The following is a 16172-nucleotide window of genomic DNA, read 5'->3' as shown; positions in this document are numbered from 1 at the left end:
AAATAACTTTATTTCTTCAATAAATCAGTGCATTAAAAAAATGAAAAGCGAGGAGGAAGAGAACAGACACGACAGAAACTTAAGGGGTCTAAAATAAAAAAAAAAAATGTTGGGACCCTGTTAAGGTTCTCATTTGAACAAATCAAATGTAAAAAGATATTCTGTAGCCAATCAGGGAACGTCAGACTTTGTTAGGTGGGATAATGGAGTAGTGGTGATGAACCAACTAGAGATGCACAGTTAGTAATATACTGATGAAATGACAGGATGTCTGGAATTTGCTTTAAAAACAAATCTGGGGGGAAAAACCAGCATTATTCAATAATATTTATTTGCAGTATCTAATACAGTAACCACTAATCATGTACGGATAGCTACTGAATACTTGAAATGAGCATTTAAACTTCAATAGCCACACGAGGCTAGTGGCTATTGTATTGGACAGCTCAGGGCTAGATGATGCAAGATGTGCAAAATACTGGTAACTGTCAAAGCTGGGTGTTAAGGACATGAGAATTCATTATACAGTCAGCCCTCTGTATCTGTGGGCTACTCAACCACAGATCAAAAATATGTGGAAAAAAAGATGAATGCTTGTGTCTGTACTGAACATGTAGACTTTCCCCCTTGTCATTATTCCTTAAACAATACAGCATAACTATTTATGGCCCGGCACAGTGGCTCACACCAGTAATCCCAGCACTTTGGAAAGCTGAGGCAGGAGGATGCCTTGAAGCCAGGAGTTTGAGACTAGCCTGGGCAATAAAGCAGCACCCTGTTTCTACAAAAATATATATATATTTTAAATTATCCAGGCATGGTGGCGCATGCCTGTGGTCCCAGCTACTTGGGAGGCTGAGGTGGGAGGATTACTTGAGTCCAGGAGTTTCAGGCTGCAGTGAGCTATGATCACACCACTGTACTCCAGCCTGAGCAACAGAATGAGACCCCATCTCTTAAAAAAAAAACAAAAAACCAACCAACCACTTACATAACACTTATTGTACTAGGTACTGTAAGTAATCTAGGGATGACTTAAAGTAAATGGGAGGGAAAAAATAGCATCTATGGGAGGATGTGTGTAGGTTCTATGCAAATACAATGCTATTTTATATAAGGAATTTGTGACTGTGGAATTTGACTGTGGAATTTGGAAGCCATGTGGGGGTCCTGGAACCAGTCCCCCATGGATACGAGAGACAACTGTACTATTCTACTTTTGTGGAGAATTAAAAATTTTCATGATTAAAAACTTTAAAAAACACATGGAGAGTTAAATAAAGGCATTTTAAAATAAAGACCTGAGACAACTTACCCATCAAAAAAGACCATCACAGAAGTAAATTAAAAGTACTTCAGGAAATAGGAATTGGAAGACCCAAAATGTTAAGTAGAATGAACAAAGGTAAAATGGATAAAATTAAGCAAACCTTTATTATATAAAATGGTAATAATACCCAATTTGTGAGATGGAAAAATAAGCTCAATCCTAATACTAAATAATATATAAATTGGGAAGGAGGTGATTGAGTTGTATGTTCCTTGTATTCTTCCACTGAGGACTCACAGTATGGATTAGCTTTAGACTGTAAGTATGCATGATAAAATAGCTAGGGTAACAATTCAAAGGATGGACATAGTGACTTTAACTCACAGTCTAGAAGAGAAAATGGAATTAGGTAAAAAAAACAAAAAAACAAAAAAACCTCAATTCCAAAGGTAAGAAAAATGAAATGAAACAAAAAAAAAATAGGTCAAATGAAAAGCACAATGTAAAATGTAAGATGGTAGAAAATGTCTGACTGTTATCAATAACAGTAAGTTTACAAATGGGCTAAATTCTGCAGTTTAAAAACAGACTGTCCTGGTAGATTAAGATAAACCAGCTCTGTGTTATTTCATTAGATGCACTAAAATCCACAACAACACATAAAAATTGAGTCTCAAAAATAAGAAAGATATACCAGGTGAATATTAACCAAAATAAAGTTTGTTTGCTAAATTAATTTCATAGATTTTGAGACAAAAGGCACTATTAGAGGTAATGACATGAGGATGTAAAGTACCAATTAGGAAGATATAAAATTCTAGTCTCATAAAACTTATAAAGCAGAAGCTAGCACAATTAAAGGATAAATAACACAAATCATCATCACTATAAGACTTTCAAACACTGCTCAGCAATAGATAGATGATACAAAAAAAGGATATGAAGATTTGAACAACACAATGAGTATGCTTAATCTAGCACACTGAGGGACACTACTGAATGTATGGAGTGTACATACATTCTTGAAGCACACATGAAGTGTTTATAAAAACTGACCATACTGTATGGTGAATATACTGTAAAGCTAGTCTTAAACCTTTCAAAATTTGGTATATAAAACATCTCATATGCCCCTTAAATATATATACCTACTACGTGCCCACAAAAATTAAAAATTAAAAAAATTAGAAAAAGATTTGGTATACAGACATGTTCTCTGACATGTCTTAATTACAATGTAATTAAGTTGTAAGTTAATAATAAGAGATTACATTGAACTATATGAAATGGGTGTTTTGGTAGTTTTAAAATATGGTTGAATATTAGTGGTTTCATATTTTTCAAGCAAATAGAAAAAAGTAACACATTTGGAATTCAGAAAACATCACCCTTCCAAATAACTTACGCTTTTATAAAAGAATTGAATTAGAAAATACATAATACTATGGTTATTGATTAGTTCTAAGTACCACAACTTGTAGAATGTAGCTAAACTGGTCCTTAGGAAAAAAAAAAAAAAGCTTTATATGTTTATATTAGAAAAGAAGTGAAGTTAAAAATTAACTTAAGCAGTTGGAACAGGAACAGCAGAAAATACGATGAACTAGGAAACAACAGTATCACTCAAGCTACAAACTGGTTCTTTGAAAACTACTAGGAAAAAAATCGGGCAAAATTCTTCAAAGAAAAAAGGAGAAAAACACAACTACAGATGTTGCAGAGATTAAACAAGACATGAATAACTTTAATCAAATTCAAAACTTTCAGGAAATAAATTGATTCCTACAGAAATACAACTTACCAAAACTGACTGTGTAGAAATTACAATAAAAAGAACTAGCTGGTGATGGTTGAGTAACATTGTGAATGCAATGAATGCCACTGACTTGTACATTTAAAAATGATTAAAATGGCAAATTTGGCTTTAGGTATTTTACCACAATTTTAAAAATATGAAAGAAGAATCTAGACTGATCCCGTCAGCAAGGTGCTAGGTCTTCCCAGCTTAACTCACTGCCCAGATATTCTTTTAAAACAGAAAACAAAACTAGATTATTTAGATTTTCACCAAAAAACACCATGCTCAAAGGCTTTACCAGTCAGTTATGCCATTCAAAGAAGAAAGAATTCCAGTCTGGATGAAAATCTTCCAGAGATTAGGCATATTTATGAAGACTCTGGTTACTTAAACTACACTTCAATGTAATTCGTCACGAATGTTTGCATTATATCAGGTATAGATAACTTATCCACTCTATAGGCAAGAGTTGGGTGTTTGGAAGATTTTATTTAATATAGCCTTTATGCAAACCCCAGAATTGTGTATGGTTCAAAATGTCATATTTGCCTTTGATTATTCTATTAACAGCAGTTTACAATATTACAAGGGAAAAAAATATGGTCACTTTTAAACTAATTTCACAAAACAGTTTAACTTATCAAAGGGATTACAGTGATTAAGAGTATAAAAGGAAGAATATTCTTTGAGATTGGCATATTGATATCAAACATGACAAGGCCACTTTAAGTAAACAAAATTATAGGCAAATTTCAACAGAGATTCAGATATTCTAAGGAAAATAAGTCCAAACAAAAAATGTCAATAAATAGGAAATACAGTACAACAGAATTAAGTTAGGTTTACAAGAGGAATGCAAGAGATGCTTGCTATTAGAAAATCAATTAATATAATTTGCTTCATTAATAGAGCAAAAGAAAAATTGTATGATCAACTCAAAGTGATAAAAACCAGTATCACATAATGATTTCAAAAATAAATTTTTTCAGCCTGAAAACTTCCAGGCTGAATTTAATTCAGCCAGCTTATTTTTTTTTTATTTTTATTTTTTTTGAGACAGTCTCGGTCTGTTTCCCAGGCTGGAGTGCAGTGGTGCGATCTCTGCTCACTCCAACCTCGCCGGGTTCAGGCGATTCTCCTGCCTCAGCCTCCCAAGTAGCTGGGACTACAGACGCGTGCCACCACGCCCAGCTATGTTTTTGTATTTTTAGTAGAGATGGGGTTTCACCGTGTTAGCCAGGATGGTCTTGATCTGCTGACCTCATGATCCGCCCACCTGGGCTTCCCAAAGTGCTGGGATTACAGGCATGAGCCACCATGCCCAGCCTCAGCTGAATTTTAAAAACACAATTCAAAGATGGGCAAATGATCCGAATGTACATTTTTCTAACGATAAAAAGGTCAACTGCACATGAAAAGATGCTGAACATCATTAGACACCAGGGAAATGCAAATCAAAACCACATTAAGATACCACTTCACACATTAAGGTGAGTGTAATTAAAAAGACAAGTGTTGATGAGGATGTGGAGAAATTCTCTTGTATTTTGTGGAGGAGAGTGAAGTGGTGCTGCCACATTGGCAAATAGCCTAGCATTTCACCAGAAGATTAAACATAAAAGTTCATCTCATGAACAAGGCATTCCACTCCTAGGTATATACCCAAGAGAAATATTCACAGCAGCATTATTCATATTAGCCAAAAAGGAGAAACAACCCAAATGTCTATCTACTGATGAACGGATAAATGAAAATGTGGTATATCCATATAATGGACTATCATTTGACAACAGAAAATGAAGGCCAGGCATGGTGGCTCATGCCTGTAATCCTCAGCACTTAGGGAGGCTGTAGTGGGTGGATCACATGAACCCAGGAGTTCAGACCAGCCTGGTAACACAATGAGATCTCATCTCTACCAAAAATTTAAAAAAATAGCCAGGCTTGGTGGCCCACACCTGTGGACCTACCTACTCGGGAGGCTGAGGTGGAAGGCTGAGCTAGGGAGGTCGAGGGCACCACAGCACTCCAGCCTGGGTGACAGAGCAACACCTTGTCTCATAAAAAAAGGAATGAGGCTAGGACTACGCCTGTAGTCCCAGCACTTTGGGAAGCCAAGGTGGGTGCATCACGAGGTCAGGAGATCCAGACCACTCTGGTCAACATGGTGAAACCACGTCTCTACTAAAAATACAAAAATTAGCCAGGTGTGGTGGAGCATGCCTGTAATCCCAGCTACTTGGGAGGCTGAGGCAGGAGAATCACTTGAACCCGGGAGGCAGAGGTTGCAGTGAGCCAAGATCGCACCACTGCACTCTAGCCTGGCGACAGAGCTAGATGTGGTGCGGTGACTCAGATCTGGGGACCTCCCTTGGGAGATCAATCCCCTGTCCTCCTGCTCTTTGCTCTGTGAGAAAGATCCACCTATGACCTCAGGTCCTCAGACCGACCAGCCAAGGAACATCAATCCAATTTTAAATCAAGTAAGTGGCCTCTTTTTACTCTCTTCTCCAACCTCTCTTACTATCCCTCAACCACTTTCTCCTTTCAATCTTGGTGCCACACTTCAATCTCTCCCTTCTCTTAATTTCACTTCCTTTCCTTTTCTAGTAGAGACAGGAGACACGTTTTATCCGTGGACCCAAAACTCCGGTGCCAGTCACGGACTCGGGAAGACAGTCTTCCCTTGGTGTTTAATCATGCAGGGATGCCTGCCTGATTATTCACCCACATTTCAGAGGTGTCTGACCACGTGGGGATGCCTGCCTTGGTCCTTCACCCTTAGCGGCAAGTACTGCTTTTCTGGGGCAAGAACCCCCTGACCCCTTCTCTCCATATCTCTACCCTTCTCTGCTTTTCTGGGGGGCAAGAACCCCTGAATCCTTCTCTTCATGTCTTTACCCCTTCTCCTCTTTTCTGGGGTGCAAGAACCCCCCAGCCCCTTCTCTCCGTGTCTCTACCCCTTCTCTGCTTTTCTGGGGGGCAAGAACCCCCCACCTCTTCTCTCTGAGTCTCTACTCTCTCTTTTCTCTGGGCTTGCCTCCTTCACTATGGGCAAGCTTCTGCCCTCTATTCCCCCTTCTTCTCCCTTAGCCTGTGTTCTTAAAGACCTAAAACCTTTCTCCTTATATCAACTCTACTCCCCCCATATTTAGATCTCTCACAACACAAACTACTATTCCCTGTGGCTGCTCCTTTATGTATCTCTCAGCAAAGACCCACTGGAATTCCCCTAGGTAACCTTTCACCTTCTTGATGTTCCTTTACTCTTCATCTCCAAAGCCCAACTACACACATCACTGAAACAATTGGAGCCTTCCAGCTCCGTATTACAGACAAGCCCTCTATCAATAGTGGCAAACTTAAAAACATTAGCAGTAATTATTGCTTAGGAAGACACTTACCCTGTATTTCACTCCATCCTTGACTACCTTCCCCTTGCTCGTCAGACTCTCCTCCCAGGCCCTCTTCTTGTTTACTTATACCCAGCCCTGAAAATAACAGTGAAAGGTTGCTTGTAGATACTCGATGTTTTTCTCATACACCATGAAAATCAGAGCTCCCCCTCTACGCAATTACCTCATCAGTCCCCATTACAACCTCTCACCGCTGCCGCCCTAGCTGGATCCCTAGGAGTAAGTACACGACACCCCTTTCAGCACTCCTTATCTTTTTACTTTGCATCTCTAGTTTTGCCTCGCACAAGGTCTCTTTTTCCTCTGTGGATCCTCTACCTACATGTGTCTACCTGCTAATTGGACAGGCACATGCACACTAGTTTTCCTTACTCTCAAAATTCAATTTGCAAATAGGACTGAAGAGCTCCCTGTTCCCCTCATGACACCGACACGACAAAAACAGTTATTCCACTAATTCCCTTGCTTGTCAGTTTAAGACTTTCTGCCTCCACTATTGCTCTTGGTATTGGAATAGCAGGCATTTCAACCTCTGTCACGACCTTCTATAGCGTCTCTAATGACTTCTCTGCTAGCATCACAGACATATCACAAACTTTATCAGTCCTCCAGGCCCAAGTTGACTCTAGCTGCAGTGGTCCTCCAAAACCCCGAGGCCTTGATTTACTGATGAAATAGGAGGACTCTGTATATTCTTAAATGAAAAGTGTTGTTTTTACCTAAATCAATCTGACCTGGTGTATGACAACATAAAAAAACTCAAGGATAGAGCCCAAAAACTTGCCAACCAAGCAAGGAATTACGCTGAACCCCCTTAGGCACTCCCCAATTAGATGTCCTAGGTCCTCCCAATTCTTAGTCCTTTAATACCTGTTTTTCTCCTCCTCTTACTCCGTTTAGTTTTTCAACTCGTACAAAACCATATACAGGCCATCACCAATAATTCTGCACAACAAATGTTTCTTCTAACAACCTCATAATATCACCCCTTACCACAAAATCTTTCTTCAGCTTAATCTCTCCCACTCTAGATTCCCACGCTGCCCCAATCCCACTCAAAGTAGCCCTGAGAAACATCGCCCATTATCTCTCCATACCACCCCAAAAAATTTTCGCCACCCCAACACTTTACCACTATTTCGTTTTATTTTTGTTATTAATATAAGACAGGAATGAAGTAGTGATGCATGCTACAAAATAACTTTGAAATCATTATGCTAACTGAAAGCTAGTAGCAAAGGACTACATAGTTCATGATTTCCATTTCATGATTCCACTTATATGAAATGTCTAGAATAGGCAGATCCACAGCAATACAAAGTCTCTTAGTGGTTGCCAGTGGAATGGGGGAGTAACTGCTAACGAGTATGGGATTCTCTTTTGGGGCAATGAAAATGTTCTAGAGTTAGATTGTAGTCACGGTTGCACAACTCAATATACTAAAAACCACTGATTTATACACTTTAAATGAGATGAAATATATGATTTTATGTCAATAAAGCTATTACAGAAGGGAATGTCTTTAATCTATCAAAAACATATAGCAAACATGTAAGTAGTAACAAGCTGAAAGCTTTCATTCTGAGACCTGGAAGGCAGCAAGGATTGCTCCTTCTAATGTTTCAGAGGTCATAGGCAGGGCAGTAAATTTGTGGGGCAGGAGTGGGTCATAATAGGATTATAAAGGGAGAATAAAGTTCTTATTTATAAATGATATGTCAATATGTAAACATCCAAAAGAAACTTACAGGTAAACTGAAAACTAAGGTCTGCTGCTTGCTGCATACAAAACACACCCTGAGGGCTCAAAAAAGCACAAGTCCCATAGAGGGGGATCTGGTCATACCTAGGAATAACACATTCATTTATGCTTTGACCCAACAACTTGGCTTTCAAAAATAAACCTTGAAGACCTAAGTCCACAAATACGAATAAACATGCACAAGCCCACTCAGATGGGAACTCAAATGCCTATCAGGCACTAGAGTGCATCCACATAACAGAGAGAAAAAAAGGGACGATCTCCGCAAACCAATAACGCACATCCCAAGATATGCCTTCTAACAGTGGAAAGTGAGGCACAAGAGAGCATTTTCTTGAGAAAAAAGTCTCATACTGGGGAGGACGTTTAAAGAGAAGGGTACAGAAGGTGGAGAAAAGGCCCCGCCGACGCGCTCTGACCACATGAATCTACTCGCCTCCTCCCGGGGACCAATGCCCGGAATGGCAGCCCCAAGCCCAGCAGTGCCGGGAGGAACTGCAGCCGGGGGCTCTGAGAAGAAACGCGGCGATAGCCAGAGGCTGGGGCGGGAAATGGGAGGCAAGGTCTGGAGCAGCCTGGGCTACGCACTGTGCCCTTGACCCCTTCCCTCTCGACTCCGCCGGCCTGACTAGCGGGGCGCACCTGGGCCTGGCCCGCTGGGACAGCAACCCTTTCTCAGCTGCAGGCGACAGCTATGGGAGACGGCAAGGCGACGGACGCGCACTTCCGCTTCCGGCCAGCAGCTGTGAGGGACGCGCTGCCCAGCTCGCGCATTTGGCGGATTCACCCTGAGGACTTGGGAACAGGGTGTCGCAGGCGCTCCTGCTCCCTTAGGGCGAAGGCTGGGACTCTTTTTAAAATTCATTGCATTAGAGAAAATAAGAGGCACAAGCCAAGTAACTTGCTTGGGTCTCAAAGCTAAGTAAAAGGGTCCGCAGAACTAGCATCCGTACTGTCTTCCCCAAAGGAAAAAGCGAATGTCCCCAGAGGAAAATGGCACTCTGCAGCCGCAGAGGGAAAGGGGTCCAATCGCCCCCTCCCCTCTTCCTGACCAAAGGAAGACCCCTGAGGTCAGAGATGTTTTGGTCCGGACTCCAGTTTAAAGTCCAGGTATTTAAAAAAAACGGAGGTCTCTGTGAGCACTTGAAATTATCCGCCAACAAAGGAGATCCTGTTTGGCTCAACAGGGTTTGATTCACATCTGTATGACTGGAACCTTGGAATTAAAACTGAAAATCTCAGTCCGGTGGTAGAAAAAAAGATGGATTTTAAATGGCTTTGGAGTTGTTATTACTGTGTTCAGACATCCCAAATCCAGGCTTTAAAAACATCTCAATAGCCTCTCTTTGTCCCTTTTCCAGACACTCCCATGAATAAGATTCCTACTAGACAGAAGGATTTAAGAATGGTTAAGATAAACATTACTTTAAAAATTATTATTTTGAGACTGAGCTTTGCTTGTCATCCAGGCTGTAGTGCAATGGCACACCGTGGGCTCAGTGCAACCTCCGCCTCCCAGGTTCAAGCAATCCTCCTGCCTCAGCCTACCAAGTAGCTGGGATTACAGATGCCTGCCACCATGCCTGGCTAATTTTTGTATTTTTAGTAGAGATGGGGTTTCACCATGTTGGCCAGGCTGGTCTCGAACTCCTGACCTCAAGTGATCCACCCGTCTCGGCCTCCCAAAGTGCTGGGATTACCGGCGTGAGCGCCCGGCCACAGAATCATTGTTAATGTTATTCACTAGAGCCACTCAGAACTAAGAATCCTGGTTAAAGGAAATCTCAACCCCTCCTGGCAGTCTGTGCCTCTCACAGAGACCAGCCATAAAATAACTGCCTATAAACAGAAGATCCTTAAAGCACTAGAGATTAATTACTAACATTAGATTTAGACATTAGAACCATTGTGTTTAAAACAAAAATTTCAATCTACATCCAAAAAAGGGAAAGATTTTAAGAAGTTAGGTTCTTTTCTTTATCACAATTACAGCCTAAAAAGGAACTACTAGGGGAAGTGTGAGGATATTTACACACTTTCATTGACCAAGGACTCTGGGCTTTGTTCTGGGAAGAAAGTGTGATGGTCTGAGGCAGAAGTAAAATGACTGTTAGCCCTCCTGAGCTCCATGGCAAACACACAGCCTTTGTTAATGTCGGTCTTGGCCTCCACCTGTATTCACGCACGAGGTAGAACCTCTTTTTTTTCCTAGAGAAAACGCCAAGGCTGCATGCATGCAGATGCAAGGGCAGGCTGCTTGTTCACTGGAATACAGCTACTTTACTGATTACACTGATCCCATTTTTAAATTATTTTTTTTTTTTTCTGGAGAGGGAGGGTGGATAGAGAAGGAAGTTCCAGGGAGTCAAAGGCCCAGAAACTCAGTGGAACGTCTCTTCTCACCACCTGTTCTGTTCCCTGCTGCTGACAATTCCCACTGAGCCCTTCAAGTGTCTCCCACACACAGGACAAGTGCTGCTGCTCCTACCTCCTCTCCCATGGACGCAAACATTGGTGGGAGCAATCATTTTATTTTTATGGCAAAGAGAAGCCCTGAGGGGACCCACATGGATGTCTTCAACGTGACAGGCAGAGCCTGAGGCTCTGAAAAAGGCTGGCCTAAAACTATTGCACTAGATGTGCATTTCCCGCTTGGACGAATCTCATTTGAGAATTAATGACATAGCCTTTGCCTACTTGGGGCCCTGTTGGCTCTGACTGCAGTCAGGTTTGGGGTAGGCAGTGTAGAAACCCCCAAGATACCCTCACAGGCATCTGTAAAAGTCATGTTAGGGGTATATTTATACTAAACCACAGTAGGTTCATGCAAATCTAAAAACACTTTATGATGTGTTTGTGTCTAAAATCTTAAAGCAATTAAAAAAAAAAAAAAAAAAAAGCAGACCCCCAAATTGAAAACAGGCTTTCCAATTTCAATGGGTAGTATTTTCTTCTGAGTCCTGTATTATTATTGGCCAGATTTTCAGAATTATTTTTTTAAAAGACTACTTTAGGAATTTTGTTAAAGGATACTGTCACCATTTATGCATCAAAAACTGGCAAAATTGTGCCACCTATGGATCCAGAGCAGAGACATGTTTGAATACAAATTCCCAATGAAACAACCTGGGGGGTTTTCAGGGCTCAAAATCAAAACCTATATAGCCTTGTTAAATGCTCATATATACTTTTTTTTTTTTTTTTCTGAGATGGAGTCACCCTCTGTTGCCCAGCTGGAATGCAATGGCGCAATCTCAGCTCACTGCAACATCTGCCTCCCAGGTTCAAGCTATTCTCATGTCTCAGCCTCCCCAGTAGCTGGGATTATAGGTGCCTGCCACCATGCCTGGCTAATTTTTGTATTTTTAGTAGAGATGGGGTTTTGCCACATTGGTCAGGCTGGCCTCGAACTCCTGACCTCAGGTGATCCACCCGCCTTGGCCTCCTGGGATTACAGGTGTGAGCCACCATGCCCAGCCTCACATATGCTTTTAACTTTTCATTCCTTTGTCAACTGCAAGAATCGTAGTATTTGACAAGTTGGGTTTTTCTTGTCAAATATTACCATTCTTGCAGTTGACAAAGGAATGGAAGTTTTTTTTTTTTCCAGTAGCTTGGCAAAACAATCCTCTTATTTCTGATGACGACAATACTCTCATTTTCTTCTAATTCCTGAAAATCAACATATAACATACTTCATTTTATTGTGCTTTGCAGATAATGTGTGGGGTTTTATTTTTATTACAAATTGAAGGTTTGTGGCAATCCTCCACTGATGAAGTCTACTAGCACCATTTTTCCAATAACACATACTCACTTTGTTTCTCTGTCAGCATTTTTAAGCAAAGTATTTTACAATTAAGGTGCGTCCTTTGATTTTTAGACATAATGCTACTGCACACTTAATAGACTATAAACTTTTTTTTTTTTTTTAAGATGGAGTCTTGCTCTGTTGCCTAGGCTGGAGTGCTGTGGCACAATCTCAACTCACTGCAGCTTCCACCTCCTGCGTTCAAGTGATTCTCCTGCCTCAGCCTCCCGAGTAGCTGGGATTGTAGATGTGCTCCACCACACCTGGCTAATTTTTATATTTTTAGTAGAGAATGGGGTTTCACCATGTTGGACAGGCTGGTCTTGAACTCGACCTCAGGTGATCCACCACCCACCTCGGCCTCCCAAAGTGCTGGGATTATAGGCATGAACCACCATGCTCAGCATTTTTTTTTTTTTTTTGAGACAGGGTATTACTCTGTCACCCAGGCTGGAATGCGGTGGCACAATCATAGCTCACTGCAGCCTTGAACTCCTGGGCTCAAGCAATCCACCTGCCTCAGCCTCCTGAATAGCTAGAACTACAGCTACTCCACCACACCTGACTAATGTAAAACATTTTTTTTGTAGAGATGGTGTCTTGCTATAGTTGCCCAGGCTGGTCTCAAACTCCTGGACTCAAGTGATCCTCCTACCTCAGCTTCTCAAAGCACTGGGATTATAGGTGACAGCCACCTCATCCAGCCAACATAACTTTTATATGCACTAGGAAACCAAAAAATTTGTATGACTCACTTTACTATGATGGTCTGTGGAAGCAAACCCACATATCTCCGAGGTATGACTGTATATAACTGTGAAAACCTGAAATTAAATAAACTGTATTGTCTACAGATGCCAAAACAGTGGCAAAAAATAAATAGCCCTTACTTATATTTTACCCTGAGTGTGGTTCTGAATTTGAAGAATGGTTACTCAGAGGCAAAGAGATTGGGTAAAAAAAGATCAGTCTAAATCTTTATATTATTTCACCTAGACTTAATAGGTCTCCAGGGTCAGCAATAGGGGAGATTTTGGGTTCATCACGGGATCTCTAAAATAAGTGGCTTAATGATAATATTGCGAGCTTTATTACTATCATGCTTATACTCTGAAATACTTGATTCTAACAGGATATGACATATCCAATTAGACAGATGTAGCTTGCTGAGTAACTTCCAAAACAAGAGAGAGGAAAGAAATAGGAGATTGAAAAAATATATATATTTGGCCATGGTGATTTGTGCCTGTAGTCCCAGCTTCTAGGGGGCTGAGGTGGGAGGATCACTTGAACCCAGGAGGTGGAGGCTGCAGTAAGCTATGATCATACCACTGCACTTCAGCCTGGGTGACAGAGCAAGACCCTGTATCAAAGGAAAAAAAAAAAAAAAAAGATATTTTGAACTGTGAGTTCTCTGCCCAGAGGCACACAATAATTCTGAATATCTGGCCAACAATATATAACCCAGAAGAATGCAAATTGGCTGCTGTTAATTTTGGATGAGGTCAAAGTCTGGCATCAGTAACTAGGGTTCCTTTGTTAACTCTAAAGACTGGACAGACTCAAGTGAAACAAGGTACGCTGGAATCCATCAGAGATGGTGGTGGATTATTTCACAGTACACAGACCACATAAGACAGTAACAATGGTACTCCCTCAGGGAGTTGTAATGAAGTCAGTCGACCCAGGGAAAGCTTTTCGGGCATTTTATGGCATCCATTAAGGGCAAAATAACTGTGAGGTCATCAGACCTTGTGACAGTTATGACTATTAGAAAGTTTCCACTGGCATTTAGCGACAAAATCATTTGCCTTATTAATGACGTCATTTAACAAATGGAGAATGAGACTCAGGAAAGGCTAAGGGAAGGGCCCCAGACACACAGCTCAACAGTAACAGCTGCAGGGCCCACATTCCAGCAGCTGGGCTCCAGAGTCTAAGCCCTCAACACCTAGGCTCTATGTGCGCAAACAGTACCTCTAGAGCCTTTGCAACTCTGAAGCCTGTTGGGATCCTGGAATCTTCCCAGTCAGCCATCTAGTACACTGAAGAAACTAATAATCAAAAAGAAGAAGAAAAAAGGGATATGAGTTTGGTTCTGATTATTATTGTTGTGTAAAAAAACCACCTCAAACTTAGTGATACAGAATAGCACTTCTCAGGGTTGGTAAACTGCTGAGGGAACCAAAACACTTTCAGGGGGTCTGTGAGATTAAAGCTATTGTTATGGCCAGGCACGGTGGCTCAAGCCTGTAATCCCAGCACTTTGAGAGGCTGAGACGGGCGGATCATGAGGTCAGGAGATGGAGACCATCCTGGCTAACACAGTGAAACCCCGTCTCTACTAAAAATACAAAAAATTAGCTGGGTGTGGTGGTGGGTGCCTGTAGTCCCAGCTACTCAGGAGGCTGAGGCAGGAGAACAGCGTGAACCCAGGAGGCGGAGCTTGCAGTGAGCCGAGATCACGCCCTGGGCGACAGAGCGAGACTCTGTCTCAAAAAAAACAAAACAAAACAAAACAAAACAAAAACTATTGTTATAATAGCACAAATACATTCTTGACGTCTTCACCATATCCACATTTATACTGATGACACAATGTAACAGTGGGCAAAAGCGCTGGTGCCTCAGCAGAAATTAAGGCAGTGGGCTGGGCACGGTGGCTCATGCCTGTAATCCCAGCACTTTGGAAGGCCAAGGTGGGTGGATCACCTGAGGTAAGGAGTTAGAGACCAGCCTGGTAATAAACATGGTGAAACCCCTCTCTACTAAAAATACAAAATTAGCCGGGCGTTGTGGTGTGCGCCTGTAATCTCAGCTACTCAGGAGGCTGAGGCAGGAGAATCGCTTGAACCCGGGAGGCGGAGGTTGCAGTGAGCCGAGATCACGCCATTGCACTCCAGCCTGTGGCTAAAAAGAGCAAAACACCATCGCAAAAAAAAAAAAAAAAAGAAAAAAAAAAGAAATTAAGGCAGTGGCACTGAACTGCGTGGTCACTGAATGCCTCACTGCCCCACACTCAGGATAAATAAAAATGTCCTTGAGGGAACAGCAAAAGTTGGAAAGCTTACATCTGTCACCTTAGAAGCGTCTCAACGCATAAAAACTTTTCTGATAGGATCAATGGTCATGTTCGTGAAGATTTATTTTAGACACTCTACTTTAAAATGGGTCAACATTTGGAACATCTGCATAATGAAGTAAATGACTATTTCCTTTCATTTTAGAAATGAGGGTCTCACTATGTTGCCCACGCTGCTTTTGAACTCTTGGACTCAAGGATTCTCCTACTTTGGCCTCCCAAAGTGCTGAGATTACAAGCATGAGCCACTGTGCCAGCCCTATTTTCTAAGTCATGTAGTAAGGTATAAAACCATGTATTGATAAAATAGCCAATCAAAGTGCAAGATATGGGCTGGACGCAGTGGCTCATGCCTGTAATCCCAGCACTTTGGGAAGCCAAGGTGGGTAGATTGAGGTCAGGAGTTTGAGAGCAGCCTGGCCAACATGGTGAAACCGTTTTTACTAAAAATACAAAAATTGGCCAGGCGTGGTGGTGGGTGCCTGTAATCCCAGCTACTCAGGAGGCTGAGGCTGGAGAATCGCTTGAACCCAGGAGGCAGAGGTTGCAGTGAGTGGAGATCGCACCACTGCACCCCAGCCTGGGCAACAAGAGCAAAATTCCATTTCAAAAAAAAAAAAAAAAAAGGCCAGGCGCAGTGGCTAATGCCTGTAATCCCAGCACTTTCGGAGGCTGAGGCAGGTGGATCACAAGGTCAGCAGATTGAGACCATCTTGGCTAACACAGTGAAACCCCGCCTCTACTAAAACTACAAAAAATTAGCCGGGTGCGGTGGCGGGCGCCTGTGGTCCCAGATACTCAGGAGGCTGAGGCAGGAGAATGGTGTGAACCCAGGAGGCGGAGCTTGCAGTGAGCCGAGATCGCGCCACTGCACTCCAGCCTGGGCGACAGAGTGAGACTCTCTCAAAAAAAAAAAAAAAAGAAAAAAGAAAGAAAGAAAAGAAAAAAATAGTGCAAGACAAACAAATGGATTTTAATGTAACAGAAAAGAAACAATTCCTTGACAGGATTTCATATTCCATATTGCAACTAA

General features: G+C 41.7%; 1 protein-coding gene across 7 annotated transcripts in view; it reads right to left on the bottom strand.

Annotated features, from left to right (window-relative positions):
* ZNF559 (zinc finger protein 559) overlaps positions 1 to 16172 on the bottom strand; it is a 52726-nt gene that overhangs the window by 5055 nt on the left and 31499 nt on the right. For 2 of the 7 annotated variants that reach the window (XM_054539575.2, XM_054539574.2), the window contains exon 6: positions 14035 to 14111. The exons of 3 other annotated variants lie outside the window; for them this stretch is intronic. In XM_054539575.2, the coding sequence (XP_054395550.1) occupies positions 14037 to 14111 (75 nt within the window). In that variant the 3' untranslated portion in view covers positions 14035 to 14036. Of the gene's footprint in view, positions 1 to 6473; positions 6560 to 14034; positions 14112 to 16172 lie in introns of those variants that run through there. 2 more of the 7 variants (XM_054539573.2, XM_054539579.2) reach the window with 2 other exon arrangements.

Source organism: Pongo abelii, chromosome 20 (assembly GCF_028885655.2).
Source record: "Pongo abelii isolate AG06213 chromosome 20, NHGRI_mPonAbe1-v2.0_pri, whole genome shotgun sequence".
Taxonomy (NCBI): domain Eukaryota; kingdom Metazoa; phylum Chordata; class Mammalia; order Primates; family Hominidae; genus Pongo; species Pongo abelii.
The sequence above is the reverse complement of the archived record's forward strand: the minus strand, read 5'-3'. Positions and strand labels throughout refer to the sequence as shown.